Source organism: Hevea brasiliensis, chromosome 13 (genome assembly GCF_030052815.1).
Source record: "Hevea brasiliensis isolate MT/VB/25A 57/8 chromosome 13, ASM3005281v1, whole genome shotgun sequence".
In the NCBI taxonomy this organism is placed as follows: Eukaryota; Viridiplantae; Streptophyta; class Magnoliopsida; order Malpighiales; family Euphorbiaceae; genus Hevea; species Hevea brasiliensis.
In genome coordinates, this window is record NC_079505.1 from 76,291,116 (window position 1) to 76,309,681 (window position 18,566).

The 18,566-nt window shown below is 32.8% G+C and overlaps 2 protein-coding genes across 4 annotated transcripts; one reads left to right on the plus strand and one right to left on the minus strand.

Moving 5' to 3' along the window:
* Positions 1-3,478: 3,478 nt before the first annotated feature.
* On the plus strand, positions 3,479-6,414 carry LOC110668407 (uncharacterized). Of its 2 annotated transcripts, none has more exons than XM_021829613.2 (8): positions 3,479-3,797; positions 4,150-4,561; positions 4,801-4,872; positions 5,020-5,087; positions 5,174-5,321; positions 5,474-5,554; positions 5,652-5,741; positions 5,869-6,414. In XM_021829613.2, exons 2-8 carry the CDS (start codon positions 4,307-4,309, stop codon positions 5,947-5,949), a joined length of 795 nt encoding a protein of 264 aa, XP_021685305.2. In that variant the 5' UTR covers positions 3,479-3,797; positions 4,150-4,306; the 3' UTR covers positions 5,950-6,414. The 2 variants fall into 2 exon arrangements, with proteins under 2 accessions (XP_021685305.2, XP_021685306.2); XM_021829614.2 differs by having other exon boundaries at positions 4,208-4,561.
* Positions 6,415-7,680: 1,266 nt separating this feature from the next.
* On the minus strand, positions 7,681-16,578 carry LOC110668406 (sulfhydryl oxidase 2). Of its 2 annotated transcripts, XM_021829612.2 has the most exons (12): positions 16,091-16,578; positions 14,664-14,688; positions 14,483-14,575; positions 12,457-12,638; positions 11,218-11,287; positions 11,051-11,119; positions 10,872-10,945; positions 10,646-10,787; positions 9,736-9,776; positions 8,702-8,848; positions 8,183-8,626; positions 7,681-8,009 (listed from the first exon to the last, which is right to left on the minus strand). In XM_021829612.2, the coding sequence occupies exons 1-12, from the start codon at positions 16,312-16,314 to the stop codon at positions 7,982-7,984; spliced, it is 1,539 nt and encodes a 512-aa protein (XP_021685304.1). In that variant the 5' UTR covers positions 16,315-16,578; the 3' UTR covers positions 7,681-7,981. The 2 variants fall into 2 exon arrangements, with proteins under 2 accessions (XP_021685304.1, XP_021685303.1); XM_021829611.2 differs by lacking the exon at positions 7,681-8,009 and having other exon boundaries at positions 8,016-8,626.
* Between the last annotated feature and the right edge of the window lie 1,988 nt (positions 16,579-18,566).

The window sequence follows — 18,566 nt, forward strand, 5'->3', positions numbered from 1 at the left end:
TCCTAATCCGAATTCCAGCTCTTATTTACACACTCCAAACAGACTCCTAATGCTTTTGGGATTCTAAAGACCTAATCCTAGACCAGCTATTATAAATAGAAGCAGAAAATGACAACAGAGAGAGCTTCTTTTCAGTTCAACCTTTTTAGCAGAGCTTTTCGGAGTTTTTCAGAAGGGTTTTCATTTTTCATACTTGTATTCTCCGCAGCCGTCTTAAAAAGTAGAACACCAGCACAAAAGGAAGACCCTCAGCTGAAGTCCCACAAGGATCGAGACTGCAGTCATTCCTCTTTAGTTCTTTTGTTCTATTTCTCTAAACGGACTCTTTATGTTCTTTTATTTTATTTCCTTTATGTTTGTTCAACTTACCATGAGTGAGTAATTCATTTATTATGGAATTAGGAGAGTAACATTTACAATTATTATTATGGATAAATATTGAGTTTTTTTTATTGGATTTGAGTTTAGTTTTTTTTATTCAACTTCTTGTGATCTTAATGCATGGTATGTCGGTACCCACTTAGTATTGATTACAGATATTAATTGAAGGACTTAAAGGTGAAAATTAATATTAGAAATTTGAGATCTTGAACCTAGGAAATCTGACCTAGAGATAGGCTGATACCTTTGTGAAATTCCAAAATTAATAACAGATTTTAAAGGGTTTTAATTAATTTAATCACCACGAAAGTAGGGTTTAGGTTAATTAAAATACACTTTAAGTGCCTTGAGAGAGGACTTAGGATATCCTACGATTAATTTCCATCAAAGCAATTATTCCCAATTCGATAAATAGACAAGATTAAAATCCATAGTAAAGTTGTAATGTGAAATCTTAATTCTGGAATTGCTTTTATAAATAGTTTAATTCAAGAATACTTTCATCATCTAAAATAGGTTTAATTCATTTTCATCTATATTCGGTAGCCTAAACAGTCAAAATTGCTGTGTAGCCTGGTAATTGCTAATTAAATTCCTCATGGGAACGATATTTTACTTATCACTTTATTACTTATTAGCGATCCGTACACTAGCAATGGTTGTAAAACCAGCAAACATCGGGCCATAAAATTAGATCGTGATAAGTGAACTCTCATGCTATACAAGATTTAGACGCTAGCGAGATGTACTGCATCACCTTCTCGGAGAACGTGACGTTGCTGTATGGAGACCTGAGTGGAATTATCTTGGTTTCGAGAGAAATGGCGGGCAGCGTGGTGGCTGCCTGATTCACCTCTTGTGGGCTAGGGTTCATGCTGGCGATTGAAATTGGACTAGGTTGCCTTTTTGGATTGGGCTCACCCTATATATGAGTTTTTGGGCCTCTTAATTTCCTTTCTGGTTTGTTATCTAGGCCCATGAATTGTATGACTTACCCTTTTGGGCCTTGAATGTAAATTCTGCCATTAAAAAAAAACTATCTTTAATTATTATTATTATTTTTATTATTATTATTAATTTGTTAATATGAATTAGATTTAATTATATATAAAAAAAATTAATATTAATAAAAAATTTCACTTTATTTTTATTAATTGATATTTTTATTTACTTTTAGTGTCATTATATCTATGACTATAAGTTATCTTTTTTTTTATAAAAATAATAATTATGATTATATATATATATATATAGATGATCAGCTCACCCACTCAGCCTATTATTTATATTATTATATGGATGTTGCATTCATCATCACTCAACTATATTTGAATCTTCATTCCACTAGCTAGAAAATTAAACTACAGACAAAGAATATTTACCTTAATGAAACCAATCAAAGAATTGATGATCTTAATTGTTAATTGCAGAACAAGACAATAATGATCTTTGATTTTCTCATATACAGACAGGGTTTGTTCAACCACAAAATCTCTACTTGTTTTTATCAATGATTTAGTTTTAGAGCTTCTTTAGTTGAATTCTAAAACATAAAATTTTGTAAAATTTTATTGAATTTCATATTTTATATATTTAATTTAAAAATGAAATAAAATTCAATTCCTAAGATTCAATTCCTTTTTGGAATTCAAATCTAAAAATGGGATATAATTAAAATCAATTTCTATCAAATTTGATAAAATTTGAAATGAATTTCATAAAGTTGTGTGATATCAGAATTCAATTTTAAAATTTATTATAAAATTGAACCAAACGCTATGTTAGACATAAAAATTAATTAAATATAAATGAGACAATTAATAAATTTAAATAGTTGATTTATATAAATTTTGGACATATTAAATAATAAAAATTATATAAATCAAGAGTAATCACAATAAATATTGAAGGGTTTGAAGACTTTGAAGCAAAACATGGTACCTATTCCTAAATGAGACAATTTCAGATTATACAATTAGCTTATACATATAGTTGGGTTAGTTATCAACAAAACCAATCAAAGAGGAGGTGATCAAGTCATCACTCAATTAAACTGATTTTTCTTTTTATCTTAAAATTTAAGATGGTTTTAAAAATATTCATTAACTATAATCCATATAATTAAATTAAAATCAAATAAAATAAAATTATATAAAAATAGAGACATTTTCAAGGTATAAACATTTGGTGCCACTCAACTACAATGTCAACCAATCCAAAACACCATATGGAAGAACTTGTGGAGGGGGTCAATGAGCAAGCCAGTCAATGGTCCAATTTGGTTGCTAATTAAATTCAACTTGATTTGCTTCTATATGAATTTTGGTTGATTTCACACACATGTTGAGAATATATAAACCTAAGCAATGGATAAAATACTAATAATAGAATTATTAACTGTTTATATATATATAGCATAGATTAATATCTTCAAAAATACTTTATTTTATTAATTGGGTTTTAAAATTAATTGAAATTAATTATATTCATTAAATCAAAAAATATGTAAAATTATAAGTAAATCTCTATTAAATTTAGTGAGATTGCTAGAATTTATAAGACCTTAAATTTATATTATTTTAAAATTAAATTTTAATCAAATTAAATTGAGCCTATTCATAAATAAAATTCCTATCTAGATTTTAAGTTTTTTTATTATGTAAATTAAATAAATTATATAGATCTTAAGTTCTTTATATCTAATTAAAAAAAATTTTTATTTAAATCTAATTTATTATGAATAAAAGACATATTATATATTATGAAATATATACAAGTGTAATTCATATATTTGTCTTTGTCTTGAATCTACTTGATTCTAAGAAAATTTTCCCATAATCCAAACACACCTCCTAACAAGTAGGACGAAGTATCTAAATAAACAATGATGAATGGATAAATGAAAAATAAAGAAATAAGGAGAAAAAATGGAGAAAGAAGACCAAATTTCGAATGTCATGGAACCAAGTCAATGGTTGAACGAGTTTTGCCGCTTCAATCTCTCTCTCTCTCTCTCTCTCTCTCTCTCTCTCTCTCTCTTCTGTGTCTTGAGATTGACACGACTAAAGCCTCTACCCATATTACCAATCTCTGAGATTGACACGACTAAAGCCTCTACCCATATTACCAATCTCTCTCTACTCTCTCTCGTACATATTCTTTCTTTAGTCCCATATGCATATATAGCACCTCATAGACACCCTGCGGGAAAAGGGGGGGATTTGTTTTTCTAAGCTATAAGCTTATCAGAAAGGATTAAAGAAAGAAACTTATATGGATATATAGCTTATACTTGTGCCCAGTTTTTGGCTTGTTAATTGAGTTCCTTCACTCAATCTCTTGCTTCATCCCAAAACTGAGATAAAAGAAAGGACAAAGAGCTTTTTCTAGCTTCAAGAAAATTCAAATCCTTTATTGTAAGTTTGCCCTTTTCTTCATCATATTCTTTCTTTTCGTTATAAGCTTTTTCTTGTTTTGATGCTCGTTCTCTTTTAAGTCCTTGATTGTGGAAAGTTCTCTCTCTTTTAGCATCTCGGTTTCTTCCATTTCGCTTTTTTTTTTGTCCTGTCTGGTCACTCTTGTTTTTTATTGTTTCCATGCATTTTCAATGCTTTATGCATATTTCTCAATTGGGTCTTTGCCATGTCTTGTGATTGTTGGGCCTTTTATGTGATGATTTGTTAGGCAATTTAACTTAACCCCTTTGTTCAGTTTCTATTAAAGGTAAATTCTTTGTAGCTTAAACAATCTTTGTCCTTCTCCTTGTAGCATTTGCTTTCAACTGTACCTTCTTTTCGTTTCCAACTGTAAAGAGTTCTGCTTTCAGGTTCTCCATTGAAAACAAAGGCTTGCTTTTTGGCCTGCATTTATTGGAATTCTAATTGGAGATAATCAAATTAATTGTCGGTTGTCTGTGAATTTGGTGATGGGGGATCATTTTGTCTTGTTGGTGGATCGATTGATAACGGAATCTACATTAGAAGCTGCAATTGAGAGCAGAAACCGATTGATGCAGGCAACAGCATCAGCAATTGATGAAACAAAAATTGTTATATCTTCCCAGAAAGTGGATTTTGGAGATGTGTCGACTCCAAGGAAAATGGTGGAATGCAGGATATGCCAGGATGAGGATGAAGATTCCAACATGGAGACGCCTTGCTCTTGTTGCGGTAGCCTGAAGGTTAGTTAGGCCCTTATTTGATCAGATAATTTGAAGCTTTGGAAATGTTTATTTGTTTTGATCCATATATCCTTCCATTTAGCTGATTTGACTGTCAAGTTACTTGCCAAGTTAGACTCTCTTTTTTGGTTATTTTGTTAATTTTGGAATTTAAAATTTCATTGTCAATTTGATTTCAATCACTTTGACATTTGACTTTTCTGTTATTAAACAATCTTACTGATTCTATTTATTTGCAGTACGCTCACCGCAGATGTGTTCAAAGGTGGTGTAATGAGAAGGGTAACACCATATGTGAGATATGCCATCAGGTGGGTTTCATTGTTCTGATATAATATTTCTATTTAGTTACTATTACTTGTCTCTGGGGGATCCTTCGTACTTCATATAGTTTCTTAGTCTGCCAATATCAAATTGAATTGTAGTTGCTTCTTGACAGTAAATTGGTTTATTTTCAGCAATTCACACCTGGTTATACAGCTCCGCCACCCCTATATCAAATTAGACGTATTCCAGTGAACCTCAGGTAATTTTGTATACCTGCTGCTATGCTGTGCCTACTTATTTTCACTTCACTAGAACTTCACCAATGTGATATGGTGTTTTAATCAGGAGAAACTGGGAGACTTCTGGAAGAGACTTACGTGGTCCCCGCTTTATAGCAATGGTGTCAACTGACCGTAATTTCCTTAATCCTGACCATGAAGAGTATTCAGCTTCGTCAAGAAACTCAATCTGCTTTCGCTCAGTTGCTGTAGCTGTAAATTTCTCTCTCTACCTTGATTCATATGAACATTATTACTTTTAATTTTGGTGAATAATGTATGGTTCAAAAGCCTATTCATCCGTTACTTGCATCCTGCAAGTGCAAAGTGCCCCCAGCAATCTCATTGTTGGTAGTGAATTTTGCAGTTTATGATTCTTTTGATTCTGCGGCATACTCTCCCAGTCATCCTTACTAGGACCAATGAAATTTCCTTCCCATTGCTCATGGTATGGCAATTTACATCTCCATTTCTTTTAAGAGGATATTGATGAAATTCACGAGGTACAAAAGCATTTATTTATTCTTCTTTACTTTGTTTGACAGTTGTTATTTCTACGAATTGCTGGGATTGTTCTTCCAGTATATGTTATCGTGAAAGCAGTAACCGCACTCCAACATCGCCGCCATCAAGAGGTAAATTCAATTTCTGACATGAGTATGAGATTCTACTTCTTTTTGTGTAGTTGAGATGTTTAGCTCATGATGTTCTAGTCAATGATAATTGCACTGCTTAATTTTGTGCTCTTATTTTGGCCTTTAGGAGTCTCCAAATGTGTCTTTTGCTGCAGAAGCTGAGCTTTCAAGTGAGCAGGCTCAGCAGCATATAAACAATGTTCCTTAGTTTGTTTGTGTGCAAAATGGAAGTAATTTCACAATAAAACATTGGCATCGGCTAGTGAGCAGCAGCAGCAGCATCTGCCAATTGTTAAGTTGGTCTTGTGTTTCAAGGTATATGAAGATGGCTTCATTGTCAGACGTCAGAAGAAAGACTGAAAAGTAAAACTTCTAAGGTGATTCTCTCTGCAGCCACAGTTTAACTGGATTCTGGTTTCTGAAAGAATGTTATAGCTTATCAAACAGCTGAGATAGAGGCAGCAGTTACCCTGGAAATATTTAGAAAGCAATTGTCAACTAACTATTATTCAAGTTATTGAATGTGCATTTTCTATATTGGTTATCATCTAAGAAGTTTGTACAGGAAAATATCCCATTGTATATGCAGACATTTTTAACCATGTCCATGTTGATAACCATCTGTAGTAGCAAGGATTTGGAAATTATTGGAACGCGACAAGCGGCTTAAAAATGTCTTCTCCTGTTTTTTTTTAGGGTTCATATAAAAATTAACAAAAAAGAAATCAATTGAGTTAGAATTCTTACAAAATTATACATTCAAAACAAGCAGATAAAATGATATCACTTGCATTGTATCCTTTTTATTTATTCTTTATTTTTCTTCTTTACTGCTTGGACCCGCCGTAGGACAGAGCGGGCTTGGATCTAATTCCGAGCCAGAGTCGGTGGTTTCAATTGAAGATTCGAAGGGACCGAAACTAAGCCTTCAGGATTCCCTAAGGATTTGGCTCGATTCTGGTTTTGATTAAATTCAAATGTTAAAATTTTTTCTTTTATTTCACTTTTCAAAAAGAAAAATCTAGTTTGACAGAGAATCAAATTGCTTGATTTCGATTGAATTTTAGTCCGACTCTCTGTCAATTTTAGCTCAAACCAGTACAGTTCCGATTTCAAACCAGCCCACGGCCAAATCTACCATAGGCCGTAGCTGCACATACAACTACATTTCCCAGTTAACAGTTGTACTAGCCAATTGTTAAGGGATTCCCATTAATATCCGACAATATTAATATATAATCATATTTATATTTGATTACGATCTACCAAAAACAAGAATTTCTTAATACCAAAGACCTTATTCGAGATTAACAAGAATTTATCATCCAATCTTTGACTCCTTTTGGTTGAGGGATCCGTATGAATTCTTGTGCTTAGTGTGGCGAGGCTACTGGCTTCTTTTTGGGGTAGAACCATGAGAGCCCTGGATCATAGCGGACAACTCCTAACGTGTTGGTGAGCCTGACTTAGCCCAGTTAGTGATCCACAGACAAGGAGAAATTGTAATGCAAGACAAAGCATTATCGGATAGCTAGTACCGCCATAGTCTCTCTGGGCATATTTTTCTTATTTCCTCCACCAAGACCCTCTTATGCAAACCTCGCCATCGAAGTTCAATTCGAATTCCATACAGAATCATGCAATTGATGTTTAAAAGTTTACCAGCAAATCATAGACAAAACCAAGGCCAATGAAAAGAGAATGCATAAAATAATCTATTTGCTAAAGATCATATAGACATTATCGGCATCCTTTCCTGGTCAAATTTGAAATTGATCTCTCTAAATAATAAATCTTGCAATACCAGTAGATTGTAAAAGGCATAAGCAGACTAAACCAAGATGTGATTTTGTTCCTAGTTTAAACAGCACATCTCTTCACCATCTGAAGCTTCAAATTGAGAAGGATGAAGCAAATTGAGTGGCAGCAAAACTCAAAATAGAAGCAAACATCCTATTATATGCAGATACATGCAAAAATGTGGATCCATGCAGTACACATAAGACATACAGATACAGGTACATAAAATGAAATGACCAAGAAAATTTCTCTTCCAAAATTACAATTATGACATGAATCTGTACAAGTCCAGAGTATACATTGAGAAGGAAAAATTTCAAAAAGAGGGTAAAGAAGAGGACCTCAAAGCAGGCTAGTGAGTGTGTAATCTGGATTCCTATCAGAGCCTGATTTCACCCGACCAGGCAGCTTAATGGCTGTGTATGGTTTGGTCCTTCTAACTATCTTAGTTCCGCCTTCCTCCTTGGCCTGAAATATTGGGGAATGAAAACAAATAAGAAAATTTACCTAATTATTAAAATCTCTCTCTCTCTGTTTCTTTGTTCTTTCCTTTTTCTGTTATACTTCATTATAATTTTGAAAAAGCGCACAGCCCTCCTAAATATCATATGTTCTTTAAAGAGTGTAGTTGGTGGTAATACTTCCGACTCTTCTGTTGTGAACGCCAATAACATGCAAGCGCTCCAAATGCACAGCTAGCAAGAGCAATTGCCAATGCAGCCCCCACTGGCACAACTACCGCATTTGTTGAGGCCACCAAATCTTCAATAGCCCCATCAATCGCTTCACTCCCAAGAAGACTGCTGTCCTTGTACAGAGAAGCCAGCGTTTTTCCATAATAATTAGTTAAGAACTTGTATACCTCATCCGTATCCCAATCAATCCGATTGGTTCCATCATTTTTCCGGCCATGAGAGTGAGAACACGAAGAGCATAGCTGCTTTGGAGGCCAAATAATCTTTGGGAACATAGGGTCACCAGTTCCAAGAGATGCTTCTTCCCTCATTAACCTCTCATTTACCAAATTATGTGCATTCCACAACCAAAGGGCAAAGTCACGAGACGTGTTGAAAGGACTGTTAACACTGTATTTACAACCCACAGTTAGCTGAAAGAAGCTTGGACAGTTTAAAACTGAATTCTTAATGACTTGCTTTTACCTTGAACACATATGATAGAAATGTTGGCGACATTCTTGGCAAATAAAGAAATTGTGGATAAAATCACATATAGCTGTAAAGGCAAACTGACTCTCTGCATCCTCAATCCTCACAGACAATGAATGCAATAGAACCCATAATCCGCAACTGCATATAAATAAACAGGCAAATCAATAAAGATAACTGGCTAAACACTAATGAGTGCAAACAAAGCTTATAGTAGCTTTAAAAATAAATAAATATCAGGGGCATTTCTGTGAATTCTGTCCCACTTGAGAGAAAAGACTACTAAAGATGCCAAGTTCGGGGAAAATTTGCAATGGCATTGTTACTGTAAACCTCCATAAAATTGGCCATAAACTCAAGCAGCATTCAGCAGTATCGGAAATACAACCCTTGATCATAGAAGCCACATTGACCATGCATGCACTGGAAACATAAAACTGTAATTTGACAAGAAAGGCACAAAGGGCGAGACTAACCTCCCCCTCTTTGATATTTTGAAATTACTCTATGGAAACAAGAAAATGAAACCGCTGATTATGAATAGAAGTAAAAAGATTGTGGCATCTGAAAGTACACTTTATGCCTTCTTGGCACAAATGGCATCTGTAATGCTACACACCACTACTAGCAATCGCAATCACAGCCATTTCAGCACACAAGCCACCATGTCACTATATGGTGGCTCTTCCTTCCACCATGTCTAATACTCCTCTCAAAGTGAGATTACCACTCAATCATTGTCAGGCTAATGAATCAGCCCAACTCATGCTTTGTTCCTTACAAAATGTTCTCCGCACTGAACTGGTGGCTCAGCCCCCTTATTGTGCCATGTCAACTGATGGAATTATGGAATTGAAGACCTCAGAACAAGACCAAATATAAGCTCACTTTATTAGCTCTATGCAGCCTCTTCAAGCACGTTTAATGGGTGAGCTCAAAAATTGACTTAAGAGTAAGTCTCCAATTTGAAATGACAAAGAACTGATCTGTCTGCATAAAAATAATGAATGAAGAAAATTAATCATTACCTAAAGCCCCTAGTATCATTCTTGCTGCCGCGGCAAAACATCTGAAAAGGAACGCATAAAGCTCTTTTAAAATATGCCACTAAAAAAATAATGCTAACGAATGATGAACACAAATAGTGAAGCACATATAAATTCAGAGTGGAGATAAATGTCATCTTAGCTACCAAAATGAAAAAAAAAAAAGGTAGAAATAAATATCTTTTTAACAAATATGAATCGTACATGTTCTATTTGATTGAGGAATAATGGGAACAGATGGATCATAACACAACTACAGTTTTCTTATGAAAAAAAAAATGGAAACGGCATCAGAATGGAAGCTTTGGGGTGCATTTGTTTGCCAGAATCTACCAAGAAAGTAACTAGGAATGTTAAATTCAAGTGATTGGTTTGTACTGGAAAGTTCAATTCCTAAACTTATAGGTCCCACTTTACTTTCCTATATGCATGGGAAAGTAATTTCCTATCTCAAATGGTAGGAAAATTACTTTCCCATTGGTGTAGGAAATTAAGAAAATATGTAAGACATTTATACCCAATTTTGTAGACCTTCATTTGACTTTGTCCTGTATGATGAGTAGGCTACAAGAGTTTGCAGTCTCTTCATTGATTTTTAATAGTTGATTCCATCTTTTAAACTTTTTTTATTTTAATTTTGGTTTCTAGCCATATATTCTAAACAAAATATGTTACATTTGATAGGCTTTTTTTAATAATAGTTAGATTTTATGTTAATATAACTAATATGACAAATTTAATTGCATAGTATCTGGAAAATGGGATCATGCGCATTCATTCATATCTACTAATTCAATATCAAAATAGCTGAGATCAAATCAACACATCAAACTTATAAGCAAAGCACTGCCACAATGAAAGAATAGAGGAAGAAATGAAGAAAAGCACCTACCCAATATCCCCGAGGAACTTCTTTTCCACATATCTGGAAATTCCCCAGCACACTCTTGCCATTACTAACAATCTCCTGTTTTTCATCTAGAGGGCACAAATCATCAAAGTTTACTAGCACTTCAGCACTTCCCTTCCGGCACCTATCACAAATAGTCTAGAGTAAATCAATGAAGGAATCACTGCATTTTATGGCAAAGCTTCATTTCAAAAAAGTTAGTCTTTACCTCTTAGAAGGATGATGTGCCACTAAAAGCTGAAGGAATTTAATAAGTAAAGCACGAGTTTCTGATCTGATCATCTGCAGAACCACCACAAAAACAATAGGTAGAGAAAGGAAGGAAAAGATACACAGCACACACAGGCAAACACACAATAAATAACTGTAATAAATGGATATGTCTACCTTGTGTTCAACTATAATTTCAAAAGCAATGGTTGTTGCCTCCTCAACATCATAAACAGCACGTGCAATCTTGCATAAACCATGCACCGAAGAACTTACCATCTAAAATTAAAAGAATTCTTTTTTGAAATTACAAAGAATTTTTGAGCTATGCTGATAGAAAAAACCTGGCCAGGGTCTGATATATTTGATGGAAGATGCTCATTTTCAAACTTCTCGTCATCCAAACCATATGAGCTGTACAATCATAAAAAATAAAGATAGGATAAGGACCGAAGTTAACAGGCAGTATTGCAGAATCAACAAAATATATATTGCCATTATAAACCATTAACAACTAGATTTCATCACAGAAAACAATAGGCACATGTTAAAAAGAAAAAACAAAAAAAGAGAGTAAAAAGATTTCTCATGATATTTCATTTTTATTTCAGTCTAAAACTTGAATATGCATCATTTTTACATTTACCAAAAACATAGAAGCAGTGTGTCGTCCGTTGCATAGATATTGGAATACTGGACAATTAATGGGGTAATTGATTAAAAATACATCTTTATTGGGGTAATTGATTAAAAATACATCTTTCAAAAAATTTATCACATTTCAATCCACTGGCAAATCAACTATGATTGCTTACTGCGAAAGAGGATTACTGTTCAATCAGTATCCTAATCACAGTGATACAAATGCTTATGGTTTTTTTTTATTCTTGTTGCATAATTCCAAATTTTACTGGTTTGAAAACATTTGGAAACCAACCATCTCAAACTGAGTTCAGAAAATCCTGTTAAGTTTGGCTCAACAAGATGGCAGATGTTCAAAAATCAATTGAATTTTCAAATAGGTGTGAAATATTTGGAATGGATGCCACACAAAAGAAGGTGCTGTTGTGGAACAGATGACTGCCTTAATGCAAATCCACATTTTCCTTTAGAAAAGAGAGTATCTTGTGCAAATACACATGATAACTCACAAAAAATTCTTATTCGCAAGAAACATACATGGTCAAAAGAATGCTTCATTAAAAAGTTTTAACTGAATGAACATTTTTTTTTTCAACAATCCCTAGCTTGATGCATCAGAAATCAATGAATTGACGGCCTTGAGGCATTATCTTAGAAGTAAAACTAAGAATGGGTCATGGGCTGCACTTAGGATAGGTTCTAGTTTCAAAGCCTATTCCAAACAGAAGAGTAAAAATCAAGAAGCTATTGCTGAGCCAAAACCAAACTGCACAAGAACATGAGAACTGTTTACAAATGTCAAAGGCAAAGGGCACCAGAATTGAGAAGTTGTGACAATGTTTGTCAATATAAAATCAACAAATTCCAATATCAAATAATGTTTTGAACTAAAGATACAATAAATCACAACAAAACAATACATGGTCAATAATACTTCATACCTGCCTAACTGCTTATTGATCCAATTAAGCAAGCGTTCTGCTGTCCGTCCATCATCAATTACAAGAATTTCACTTTTCTCTTTTTTAGGTTCCCAACTGCCAGATACAAATTTGGAAGGTGGACCCCAAAATAGCATGGGATAATGACTCACCGAAAATCTATCACAAAGTTTATTATTTATCTGTGCTGCCAAACAAGTTAAAAAGGGAATACTCACTAAGTCATGCTTGTAAAAAAATAGAATCAAGTGTTATATGTAATTAAACAGTACTAAGAGGCACAAATAAATTAGAAAGAGGGAATTATCAATAATAAGAGCTAAAATTAACAGTGTGACAACTGACGGGGATAGATCCTTGCACCAATGTGAATAACTACAATGCTCTATCTCACCTTGCCAACCCTTTATAACAATTAAAGGTTATTTTATATATAAACAGAATAATATTACTATATGTTTGGTCATTTAATTGCTCTACGGCCTCATCAAGGCTGTTCACCAAACAAACCTAATTTTAGTGGTTTAACAATTTGTTGGTTGGTATTGGGTTGTAAAAATACTTAACCAGAGTGTTCATGATTTTACATTTATAAACTGAGAAACCAAACTGACAACGGGTTTCTTATTTTTCATAAAAATATATCTAAGCTCTTAATTCAAATAACAAATAATTAAAAATAGTTTAAAGCAACACAATGTGCATGGCCATGGGCTTTAAGTTCATTCACGTATCATCTTGACCTGCCTCCTTTCTTATAAAGACAAGGTCACCGTCTTTATTTTGTATTTTTTGTATTCTCAATGTAATTTGTATTTTACTATTAGGCATTATCAGCAGTTCACATATGCACAAAAGAAAAAAAGATCGAAAAGTCATATGGTGGTTAAAGCTTGGAAAAAAGTAAGATCCTTCCAAGTACAAATCTCCCAACAGTATAATTATTAGCAATTTTTGTGAAGATAAAATAAGAGAAACAATAACAAAAACTTTATGTGCCTTTTCAATTGTGGCCTCTTCTTTTAAAATTATCAATAAGGTCACCAACTTTAGAATTTGTGGCTCTGTAGCAAAGGACTAGTTTCTCTCACTAGGGAGTGTGCACCAATGTGGCTTAATGTAATAGATTTTTATGTTGAATAGACACAAGATCTAGCTATTGAACACACACACACACACACACACACACACACACATATATATATATAGATTATGGGCAAGAAAATGGAAAACTAAAAGAAAATTTCTCTCACTTTGCCCTCACTTTTTGAAATAGATATCATCCTGGTCAGGTTTAAAAACCATTAAAATACGCTATGTCGGCAGGGCACACACCCTAGAGATAAACTAGAAGGTAATTACCATTGTTATAAATTCTAAAGTTCATTGACCCCTTGAAAATTTTATAAGAAATGGCAACAATTGAAAATGTGGGTAAGATTTGGATTTTTTTTTTCATTCACCCTCTTGCAAATATAGAAATTGAGGATAGGCAGTATCATGAACAATTCACTGTTGAGAGCAAGAGAAGGAAACCTATAACCAATTACTTCACTAGGGTGACTGGAGGATGAAACAAATCCCTTTATGGTACACGGATAAAGCCCACTACTTCATGTACAAATGAAATTCCCACAAATGGTAGCAGTGAATATAAAATATTTCTAACAATGGGGAGCAAATTATCCCATACGAACAAGGATTAAACATTAAGTATGCAATGTGTCAAACATGATTATACAGGTATTCCAGAACAAAAGATATTCCATATAACACAAAATATGCATATGGCCTTTCACGATTTCTATTTTGATTTAATTCTGTAAGGGTATAAAACTTTCCAAAACTATTTTCAGGTCGAAGAGGAAATGGAAAATTTACTGTCAGTATCAAGGTAGAAAACCTAATTCAACTTTTTATGGAAACTAGTAATTGTTGATCCATGGAAAAAATCAACAGAAAACTTCAGAAGAGCAGGAGTGCACCACAGCATGTATGAAACAAGTCCAGAAAACGGTCCATATACCTTCAATGCACAATCCACCCTTGTCATCAATACAATACCAGGATGCACTGCATCAGGTCCATTGAAAAGCCTTGCAACTCTTTCATAAAGGGGCTGCACATTTGAAGCTCCAAGATCAAAAAATAAGGAAATATACATATACATTCAGAAATGTCAAAAACAAAAACATTCCATACAATACCTTATAATTTCTGCAAGCAGGGCACCTGAAAAAACAGTAATTACAGAGCAAGCATAATGTCAGATAACTTACAAATAAAGACACAAAAAGCACATCAACGGTACATGTCATGTGACATAGAGAAAATAAATATGACAGTCGTTACACATATATATAGAGGCATCAAATTTCATGGGGAGAATGAAGATATTTCACAAACAGGCTGGTGTTGACATTTCATTGACTTACTTCTATGCAAAATCTAAAAAAAGAACCATTAGATTTGAATCATATTAATATAAATGTTATCTTACAAGCAGATGACCACTTTTTTGTATAAAAAAAATCAATCACTAGAAAGTTTTTTTATCTCATTTTTGCATCAACTATGTTTTCAACTCTAAAATATTGAGAAATAGTGATGCTATAAAACAGACCATGTTGGCAGTTATCATGATGGACATGGGTTTATTACAACTAAATTTCAAAACCAAGTCTGTAAACAAATAATTGACAGAAGTGAGTCTGAACAATCATTCTACTATTCACACACTACACCACAAATAGCATATCATGAAAACAAGGAACAATTACTGAAATCACCAGATTTTAATCACAGTGAAAACCAATTTTATCCAATGCATCAATTCACGTTTCTTTAAATATTTTCTCCTTTAAAAACTTTCCACGAATTAATCTGCTAATCATATTGTAGGATTAATCTATACAATATCAGATTGCTCCATAACATTAAGGGAAAAAAAATTGAAGGTATGATATTCTACTGATACAAAAACATATGCACATTGAGTAACCAGGAAAAAAATATCAAAATCCAGTGTCATCAAGCTTCAATTTGTCAAACTACCCAATTCCAAACTGAGTATCAAACGCATATTGTGAGATAAATACAAAATATTGGTCAACCTACTCGCACCGGGCAATCCAAAGTAAGGGCCTTTTCATTACAATCTTTTTAATTCAACATGAGACCGATAGTTGCATTAAAGATTAAAAAACTCACTAGATATCAAACTATTGAATAACCTCTCCATAAAAATTTGAGAAATAGTTCAATCAGGGCTCAGTTTATGAAAATCATGGCTGCTCAAATAAATCTAACACACTCCATGATTTGGCTGAGAATAAACTCTTACATATTAAGGTTGAAAACAAAATAATCATTGTTCCTCTAATAATAAATGACTAAAACAAATAAATTTCTAGTCTTAGTTACCACTCTCAAGTGGATGTGATCTTTTTCAATGAACCCAATTGGAGCTACCAAACAGTTTCACTACTACACTGATTAAAAATTAAAAAAAATAAAAAAAATCGTCTTTTCCAGTTCCATAGCTAAGATGGGGAAAAATATAAAAAGCAGCATCAAGCGTATTTAACAAATTTATATAACAACTAGTTCTTCGTTTCAGAGTTAGAGAAGTAACCAGTGGGCGAAGAATTCGACGATGGCAAACGCAGCAGGAGTGTCTCTAAGAACTGCATCGAAATTGGTGACGTTCAAATCGACGGCGTAATCTGCCTTCACAGCGTTACTGTTGCTTAATTCTCGAAGGATCGACCGGGATCCCGGAGGAAACGACGCCGCTTTAGAGCTAAGCAAGAAAAGCAAATTCACTATCAGAATCGGACACAACTGAGACATTGGCATTAGATTTAGAGGAAGAAGAGATCAAGTTTTAGGCCTTGTTTTGCTTTTTTTTGGAAAGCGAAAAACTTTGGTGGTTTTGTCAGGTTTCCGAAGGGAAAGAGGGATCCAAAGTTAGCTTTAGTGGCGGCTGAGCCCAAAACAACGGCGGAGGAGGTGGTGGTGGTAGTGGGTGGGTCAAAATTCTGGCATAAACGGTGGGCTGTGCAATTTCGCTCTCAAACGGTACTTATGAATATGATTTGTTTTGCGGGGCCCATTTTCATTATTATGCACTTCTCATACTCAACATCCATTTTTTAGCATTTTTCAGGGCTTTACACAGATTGCTATACAATTATCGGTCCTAATTTGGAATATTTAATTTAGTATAAAAAATTGCTTAATCCTGTTTCATCTATTATTATTATTATTATTATTATTATTATTATTATTATTATAACAACAATAAATTAATAAAAATTATAGTATAACACATATAAAATTTCTAATAAAAGTCTAAAATTCTATCTTAATATTAAAAAATTATTTCAAAATTTAACTGCTTTTTGAAAAATTATATTTTATTTTTAATAATTTTTGTGAAATTGCAAGTTATGTTAATTGAAGTAGCTGGCATAGCCTAATAATGATTGCTAGTAAACTAACGATTTTCTCATTGAATTAGATAAGAAGTTAGACTTAAAAAAAATTCAAATGATTCGGTGATTAAATTAATAATTCAATAACTCATTGATTAGTTGATTTAAAATTTTTTAATGTCAAAATTTTTAAAAAATATTTTAACATTCGAAATTTAAATTTATATTTAAGTCAATAAATAAGATATTTTTTAGTTTTTTTTATTTATAGTAATATAAAAATTTGTTAAAATATAAGTTTATTTTTTATTTTTAATAGATAATTAATATTTTACAACATAATTATTCAATTATAACAATATTATTTCATATATTAGCTATAAATGTTGAGAATAAAAATATTTAAATTTTAAATATTTTTATATAAATTTTAATAATATTATTAATATATATGTAAATATAATATAATAAATTTGAAATATTTATTTTAAAAATAAAATTTAATAGATTAAAATTATTTAATAATATTAATTATTGTAAGTTGAAAAAATTAGAGTTTATATATAAAAGGAAAATTTATTATGAAATTATTATTTAATTTTGACATTTTAATAGAATTAATTATTTAATCACTCTATTTTAGGATATATATTTAATTTATATTGTAATAACCCAAAATTTTTTTAAGATATAAAATTTATATTTTTTTATATATATATCATTCAAATATTAGTTTAATATTATCTAATTCAATTATAATTTTTGCAATACATTCATTTATATATATATTTCTAATGTTATTCTTATAATTTGAAATATTTTATTTAGTATTGAAATATAAACATTTTAATATATTGATTATTTTAGTTAGTGAAATAATTTAAATATTCAGTAGTGGTACTTAAATTATCAATTAGTTACATTATAAAGAAATTTAATTAAATTATTTTATTAGTTTTTGATAAAAATAAAAATAATTAAAAAAAAGAAAGAAAATTAAAAAAAAAGTGACACACAGAAGTGATGTTGGCGTGTGACGGTGGAAGATCACTTCCACTGTCAGCTGATTAAAAAAAAAAAAAAAAGATGGCCAAAAATTGAGAGGAACACCCCCCCACCACCACCACCACCATCACCTTTTTCTCTCTTATCTCTCTCCCTCTCTCCTTTTTCTTGCTCCGGCAACCTCTTCCACCGGCTGACGACACCCTAGGCCGCACCAACAACCACCGGTGACCTCCAGCCAACGTTCGGCGAGCCTCCGGCAATGGCAGCAAGGCAAGAAAGAGAAAATTGGGTCCCAAACTTTGAACGCTCATATCCGGCGATCTGGACTTCCTATCGAAGTGATTCAAACGGCTATGGACTCCCGGTAGAGAGCTCTTTTAGATGAGACCAGACTCACAGGATTTGATGGCTGTTTCCGGTGCCGACGAGGAGATGGAAAATCGGTTTTTTTTTTTTTTAACTTTCCTGTGAGTTTTCCGTCAATCCGACCGTTGGATCGGTGATCCGATATCACCTATGGAATCAAGAGAAGGAGATGAACATTTCGGTGTGACCAATTCCAGTAGATGTTGCCAGCAACCGGCGGCCAGCCACCGTACATGGTGGTTTTCAGTGGTAGCTCCGGTGAGATTTGGTAATGATTTAACTTCCATAGACTTTCTCATA